At 35.9% G+C, this 8,205-nt stretch overlaps 1 protein-coding gene across 1 annotated transcript; it reads left to right on the forward strand.

The window, feature by feature from the left end:
* Window positions 1-258: 258 nt before the first annotated feature.
* Window positions 259-7,642, forward strand: LOC142349006 (ubiquitin-like protein 7). The gene is made up of 4 exons (XM_075400404.1): window positions 259-662; window positions 5,789-5,975; window positions 6,557-6,831; window positions 7,391-7,642. Exons 1-4 carry the CDS (start codon window positions 269-271, stop codon window positions 7,549-7,551), a joined length of 1,017 nt encoding a protein of 338 aa, XP_075256519.1. The 5' UTR covers window positions 259-268; the 3' UTR covers window positions 7,552-7,642.
* Window positions 7,643-8,205: the final 563 nt, after the last annotated feature.

Below are 8,205 nucleotides of genomic sequence, written 5' to 3' on the forward strand. Positions count from 1 at the left end.
GAACAAAAATTTTCAATATATTCCTTGTAAATGATCTGATGAAGGTACTTTTGTTTGAAGTTTCGATAGAGGAATTGGATTTTAACTATTTTATACGACTGAGAAAATACAAAATAAATGTAGTATCGTGTAATGTTTGCTCTCCTTATATTTGATTTGGTCACTTTCCCTGCCTTATATATTTTCTTGAGTTAATTTTGCGCTTCTTCGGGAATCGAATTGCCATTTTTCCCGCTTTTGACGAGATAACCGAGTTTCAGATTGTGAAATGCTTCTGAGAGGGCCAAATGAAGAAGAAGTGACCTTCGAGGTCCCCAATTTTGAAACCCTGAAAGTACGAGAACTGATTGAGAAATTACCACAAGACATTAGAGACATGGATCTCCTTTTTGTATCTGAGGGTTGTATATTGAATCCTTCAAAAACTCTAAAAGACTACAACATATCTGAGTCGAGTATTATTAACTATCTGATAAGACCTGAGATGAACGAGGAAGAGATGATTAAAGAAAAAGCCCGATGCAGTCTTCCTTCTAACCCAACTGAGGTTGTGAAATCATTTCGAGTGTTGCTTGACCAATTGGATCTACCATTTGGGGAAAAATTGAAGGAAATTGTTTACAATGAGGAGAGTTTTGCGTCCATTTTGGCAGCTGTACCAGGTATGTATAGGCACAAAAATTTATATTGATTCATTCTTGCTACTAATAAGATTTACATGCTTTCTACATGTATAATATTGGGATGGGATCTACATTTTTTCACGATTTTTTTTCGATAGGGTCCGGATTTTTGCCGACCTGTCTAAGATTTCAGAAAATTATAATACTCTAATTCATGGCGTCGGTAGGAAATAAATTGGACTGTTGGTGATTCGATTTACTTGAGCTGTTTTTGCTGAAAGGTTATTTTTCATTTCCTTCTATTAGTCGAGTGCCAGTAATTGTAATTGTTATCCTCATTGTGTTTAATAGCAGCCGTCAGCCTCTCAACGGCTATTATTTAGGCGCTCTCCTTTTTTTACAAGTCAAAGAATTTGAATTGTATTGGGGGCTGTCCTTTTTTTTAAGATCTGTTCACACATTTTCATGATTTTTGAAGTCAAATTGGAGTAGTGATTTTGGTCACGCCGAAACAGGAAATAGAGCGAAAAAGCGAGTGGTTTTGCGGCTTGAATTTTTTTGCTCTAATTTTAATGTAGTGAGAGAACGGTGTTTGAACAAAAATTCGCTTTCTCGCTAGTAGTTTTTTGTTCACATGCGGCAATTTCACTTTGATTTTCACTTTTTTCGATTTTTTGGATAGGATTTTTTTTCGAAATGGTTTTTCCAATCTATTCATAATTCATTATAGGCCTTAGTTTTTTGTTTGATTTTTGTTTGAACCAAATTTCCTTTTCTCGCTAGTGGTTTTTTTGTTCACATGCGGCATTTTCACATTGATTTTTTTTTTTAAATTTTCTGATCTGATTTTTTCAGAAATGGTTTTCCCAATTTACTCTGTCCGTTTTAGGTCTGGTTTGTTGTATAGTCAATGAAAATTCTTTGAATTCTGCGCCACGACTTGTCCTGATATGTTTTTCAATTCGCTTTACCTTTTGATCACGTTTTTCGTCTTACATAAGTCACGACACGTTTTACTTCTGACTTACCTCACTTATTGTTTCAACTGAATGGTTTTTAAATCCAATCACTCAATGAATTACACAAGATGGTGAATACAGTCAAGGTCAAAAGAGCAACATCAAAAGAGACGGGATAAACCGATAAAGGTCATTAAGTCATTGAGAATTAGGTTATCAAAGTTCATTAGTGTTTGCTAGCTGACATTGGTAATAAGCTTATTAGGTTTCAGTTTAGAAGCTGAATTAAGTATCGTTTTAGAATCCAAATGAAACTGCACGCTAAATTAGAACTCTTTTTGACACTGAAAAAAATACAAAAAAATTCGGTCAATTTTTTGCTGTTCCAATCCCGATGTGCATCAAGCGCGTAAACGGCGGCTATTTTCCGGCAATCTGCCTGCTATGTTTTGTTTTGTAATCACACGCTTTCCTAATTTCCTGCAAATTGTGCAATTTCAATGGTGGAAAGGAAGCGACCCTCAGCTGCTTACGATGACTTCCGAGAGAAAAATGGCTCTGGTCACTCCATCGCGTCCAGGATGCTCTTAGATTACTCTTCCAAACAGCCAAATGGCATGACGTGATGTCCCTCGAAATACACGCAATGTTCTTTTTGAGTGGCTCAATTTCAGTTCACAATTTTGATCGTTTAGCAAGTTTTTGGACGTACTCAGATAAGAGTATTTTCCGATATTTTTATGATAGGTAGGTACCTTGAAATTCGGGTGATGCATGGAGGTAGCGATGCATAAAGATGCAAAGGAAGGTGATTCGGGGTGGAGGCTCTTCATTTTGTAGCTCGTCTACAAAACTGTTTCGTCTGCACTGACTTCTCTGCTTCTCCTGATTGATCCAAGAATAACGAGAATCAAAAGAGTATTTTCCAGAAATTGTTATATTGTGTAGGTAAGTGGACAAAAAGGGGGTTATTTTTTAAACTGAAAGCCTTAAGAAAGATAATTGATTTGTTCTTTTATTTTGCGTAAAATTTTAAAAACCCAATTTTGACGATAATGATGAAACTTTTTCGATCAAAATCTTTTGCTTCATTTTATTGGTATTTTATTTGTAGTAAATACTGTTTTTCCGCATTGTCTGATAATTCTTAATTTATTATCTTTTCCACTCACGTTCTTGCCTGTGTACTTTGTGTTCAAGTCCTTTGCAACTCGTTAAGAAAGTATTTAGTCCTCGTGCATAGTTGATGTGCATATTTTTAAATTGCTGAACTTCCAAGACTTGCTCAATGCACAATAATTGACGGAACGTTTGATTGTCAATTGAAAAACATTTTTAAGATAATTTTTTTATTTCCCAGTTTTTATGTGATGTTTTGGTAGTGACTTTCGTGATCAATGAGTGATTTATCACATTAGAAGTCTTTTTGGTTATGGTTTTTGATATGGAAGTTGTTAATATAAATGTACAAAATTGCTTTTACTAGTTTTTCATTTATCCATTTTCCAGCAAGTTTTGTCCAAATTGGTTTTTTCAGTTTTTGTTCATTTGCAATTATCGATTTTATTTTGCATGTTGAGATGTTTGTTACACAGTAGTCATAAAATAATCTGTCCTTCTTCTAAACACAGTAAATTTACTGATCTCTAAACTCCTTTTTCTTCTTCGCACTCAAAAAATTATTTTGAAGAATAGGAAAAGAAGTCGGAAATGCTGGAAAGCAATTTTGAACAGTTAAAACTTATTTATACATACATAATTGGAAAATTGCTTATTGCTCTTTACCCATTGCTTTTGAGTTTTGAGATGGTTGAAGAAAATTGACTTGTGACTTATTTGGTGTACACCAAATTCTGGTGGCTTCTGATAGCATTCCACTAGTCTTTCCGCAATACTCCAAAAATATGTAAGTTTATACAAATGAAAATAGTGCTATTTATTGCAAGTATTAATTTAGATTTGTCGCTACGGTGATTTCTTGCTCCAATTATTTAATGCTCTCGCAGAGAAGCAATTATTGTAAACGTGTGTGTCTTTTTTATGCAAAATTTTTGCTTCACCGTTTTTTGAATTTTCCAGTGACTTGTACGCCCTTGACTTTTTTGCTTTTGGCGTGGTCTAAAATTATGTTTGCCTTTGTGGGCTAATCTTTGCAGACTTGAAAATTCTAGTGGTCTTTTTTCCCATAAATATTACCCAAGAGTACGGTGACCACATTGTTTTTTCTCCGAGAGAAATTTAAAATATTTTTTTGTTTCAAAAAAAGAGCCGGTTCTCCGACCATGGGTTTTGAAGATATGTAAAAAAAAAGCTCACCGGGAATTTTGAAAAGGTGGCCAGAAGTATCAAGTATTTGGAGTACAAAAGATTATTTATAGCCGCCGTCAGACTGTCAACAGCTACTATTTAGACGCTCTCCTTTTTATTACAATTTAAAGAATTTGAATTGTTTTGGGGCACTGTCTGTTTTTGACTCGAATAGGAGTATCGGAGAGGTGCCTTTTTTTAAATCAAGTTTATTGGAGTGAATTTTGAAGCAGGAAATAAAGGGTGTAAAAAGTTGAAGTCGCTTGCCGAAGAGTTGAGCGAGAATTTTTTTGACGTGCGGCTTTTGAAAGCTGTTGTTTTTCATTTTTTGGTTTGTATTATATTGTTTTTATCTTAGGTTCTTTTTGATATTGGCTTAACTGTTTCTCGTAAAAAATATGAGTTTAATTTTATTTTGGAGATTTTTCAGCTGTTCCGCTTATTTTTAGGCAAATTTTATCGATATTGTGCATATTTTTTGTTTTTCTGCCTTAAGTGGAATTCGAAAAGATGTTTAGTAATAAGCGAGATTTTGGATACCAAGTGAATTTAGTTTGGTTGTTAAAGAACATGTTTACAAATTTCCTTAAAAAATAGAGAAATTTAAAACTTCTTAATTTCTTGCAGTTTTTTTCTATATTTTTAGACCAGTTTCCTAGTCTATTGTTTCTTGCCTGTTGTTCTGCGAGCATTCCAATACTCGTATATACTTTTTCGTTGTCTTTTTTGGGCCTTGTAATTAAAAAATCATTTTGTATTTTTTAGTTCGTTTTTTTATACGAGCTTTTTTTTGTTTTAGTTTTTATAGGGGCTGGATATTTTGCTCCAAATTGATTAGTATTAGTGAGTAAGATGTTACTCACTGTTCATTATGTCAGGTAGGGTGGTCATTTTTCTCCTTCGAGTCGTTTCCGGAATTCTTCGGCTATGTTTTTTTAAGTTATGTTCACACTTTTTCATGTTTTTTGAAGTCAAATTGAAGGATTTTGGTCACGCTGACACTTGAAGTGGACCGAAAACTCAAGTGGTTTTGCGGCGTGAATCTTTTGCGCTAATGTTAATTTAAATTTAGATTAATGAACGAAAATTCGCGGTATTTTAACATTGATTTTACCGTTTTTTCGACTTTTCAATTTGATTTTTTAAATGGTTTTTATGTTCATTAATCGCCTATTTTAGGTCAAGTTTAGTTTAATCAGTCTATGAAAATTCTTTGAATTGTGTCAGGACTTGTCCTGCTGTTTTAATTCGCTCAACCTTATCACGTTTTTTGTTTTACATATGTCGCGAGTTTCACTTTGACTCGTGTCATACCTCACTGACTGTTTCTACTGAATGGGCTTAAAGTTCTTTCATGCATTTAATTACGCAATGTAGTGAATTCAGTCATTGTCAAAAGAGCAAATCAAAAGAAATGGGATAAACCGATTAAGTCATAGTGCAATAGGTTAGCAAAGTTCATCAGAGTGATTGCTAGACGAGTGTGTTAATAGCTTGCACTTCAGAAGCTGAATTAAGTATAGTTTGAGAATGTAATTGAAACTGTACACCGAGTTTACGACACTTTTTGAAACTTAGGGAAAAAGTATGTCAATTTCTATCTCCTTTTTTTCTGTTTCAATCCCGATGTGCCGGCTATGTTATTATATTTGAAAACAGAAAAAGTCTTCTGGCCAATAAGGGCTTGGTGTGCTTACGCAGAATCAAATTTTTCCTTGTTGTGTTGCATATGTGAGTATGACCTGGTTTGCGAGAATGATTTAAACAGTCAATCCTTGGCACGCGATTTGCCCGTTTATTTATTTAGTCTTGATTGAGTAAATTATATGCTGGTTTCCTTTTGAACTATTTTATTTTTATCCCAGGCTTGCATGTAAATGAAAATTTGATATTGTTCAGGTCTGCGTGAAGATGTAGAGAGTATGAAAATGTTGAAGGATCTGGCAATTCTGAAGTATTATGTGAGAAAAGAGAACATAGGAGCCATCAAAGAGAAACACCCCGCCCTTCTCTGTGCAATTAGCCATATCAACATACAACTCACGTCCAGTATAGACACTCTCACTGCTATGCAGTCTCTGTTCAAGTAAGTTGCTTTCACAGACCCACTTTACAGTTCTTTGTTATGTACAAGTTTACACAAATGAGGGGCTAGTAATTTTACTCGGATTTGAAACCGGAAGCCGTTCTGTAATCTTATTTCAAAACGGAGCATTTTAAAACGGATTTGGGATCTAATCTATTCTGTTTTGCCCCCTCCCCCAGTGTTTTTACGCCCTTCTCCCCCCAAGTTTTTTCTACGCCCGCAGTTACAAATTATATGTTGTTATATAGCACGGTACTAGTAAGAAAATAGCACGTGCTCCTGGAGGGCGTGGCGTAAAAATATAAGCTCACTAAGCTGGGGGTGGGGGCAAAACAGAATAGATCCCTGATTTGCCTTATGCGGATTTGCTCTTTGGGTCATTTCAATTATAGTCCTCCCCCCCCCCCCCCCCCCGCCCGGGAAATATGCAGAATTTATCCCAAATGGAAAACTGAAATTTCAGGTGCAATTAAGGGATAAGTTTGTTTGCAGATCAGATTTTGATTTTATCTGTACATCTAAATTACTACCTGACATTGTCTTGTATGTCTAGTATTGCGACTCGGCATAATTTGTTATAGCCAGGGACCCGATGACGATTATGAAGACGATGATGATTTCTACGGCACTGATGATGACTACATGATGGACATAGACTCTGGGGACCAGTTCAGCAACCTTATCTTCCCTCCAGCTCCCAGCGATGCAACTGGTCAAGCGGCTGCAGCTGCCGCCAATAATGGCTCGGGTGGTGGCGGTGCAAACAGCCTTACAGCAGACTTCTTCTCACAGGCTTTAGATAATGTGCTAGCTGGTCGAGGAGGATCTTTTGCGAATCCTTTAGCTTCTACATCGGGTACTTTGCCTCCAACTGAAATAGAGTCTAGTTTGTAATACGGACCTAACTAAATGCCACTATATTGAAAATATGCCTGTGCTGGATTTGAACCAGTATCTCTTAAGCTAAGACTCATGTGCTACCAAATGTGATAGACTCATGTCTAGACTCATATCACCAAATGGTCGTATGTTCTACACCTTGGAGATCATATGACCATTTGACGAAATTTAGTACTATTTGTTATTAAAGTCCTTTGAATTATAAACCAAAATTTATACGTAACTTCTGCCCAGTCATGCAACCTGGATGAAACACGCATTTTGCCAGTTCAAAATCGCTGAAAGGTTTTGGCATTTCAACTGACATCTGCATTCATTTCGGTTTTCATTTCAACCTTTCAACTGCTTTCGGCGTTTCAAAATCCTCTACATGCTCGATTTAAACCTGTACACGCTTATTCCAGCCAAATAAGCTACAAAAACGATTCGTTACCATTTAAAAAGGATTTATGCCTGTTAGATTCGGGGGAGGAGGCAAGGAACAGAATGGTTCCAAAATGTGCTCTCGTTTGTAGCATCTTCAAGCAGTGCTCCAACACCCTTCGTTCCAACCCAAGAACAGGTACAACAGATGTGTGAGATGGGCATTTCGGAGGACAGGGCCACTCTAGCTCTCACTCGAAGTCAAGGCAACCTCGAGCGGGCACTCGATATGCTGTTCAGCGGAGAGATTTGATTGATAACTTTGAATTTGCGCCGAGCTTATATTTTTCTATTCGTCCCTCTTACCCGACTTTTTAACAATTGATTTAATTGTCATAGGAGTGTTTTCACAATGATGCAGTTTTAAATATACTAAAAAGCAGAGGGTTATAAGATAGCACTATTACATTTAAGGGCGGTAGGAGCTAAAATTTTAACGATGCACTGATTGGCTGCTTTCTACAGTGGTCTGGCAGAGGGAATGAAAAGAAGTTTATGCTGTTGATATATTAACCAACGATTTAATTTAGTTTGTCATAGAGATCTTTCTTTTTTTGTATCCTAGGTAATTGACTTGTGAGTAGAAGTACCGGCAGCGGTGGTTATAGAATGAAGAATCGTTTTGCCTATATAAATGAATATTTTTATTAATAGACGCGAAGCTATAGAGGTTATTATTGGGGACATTGTGTTTTCTTACAATTCAAAGAATTTGAATTGTATTGAGGCGCTGTCTTTTTAATTGCTCTTGAACGAATTTTATAGCAATCATTGTAAAGGTGTTGGTCCTTTTTTGCAAATTTTTTGCCTTACCATTTTGCGCTTTTCTTCAACATTCGTTGACTTCTCAAGTGACTTTTTCACGCTTTCGTTCTTCATTTTTAAATGATCTCTATTGCACTCACTC

Source organism: Convolutriloba macropyga, chromosome 11 (genome assembly GCF_964194025.1).
Source record: "Convolutriloba macropyga chromosome 11, txConMacr16.3, whole genome shotgun sequence".
In the NCBI taxonomy this organism is placed as follows: Eukaryota; Metazoa; Xenacoelomorpha; order Acoela; family Convolutidae; genus Convolutriloba; species Convolutriloba macropyga.

Coding starts and splice junctions, on each gene's coding strand:
- LOC142349006 (XM_075400404.1), top strand. CDS start 269: ATGCTTCTGAGAGGGCCAAATGAAGAAGAAGTGACCTTCGAGGTCCCC. Junction 663..5,788: donor CATTTTGGCAGCTGTACCAG/GTATGTATAGGC, acceptor GATATTGTTCAG/GTCTGCGTGAAGATGTAGAG. Junction 6,832..7,390: donor TCCTTTAGCTTCTACATCGG/GTACTTTGCCTC, acceptor TCTCGTTTGTAG/CATCTTCAAGCAGTGCTCCA.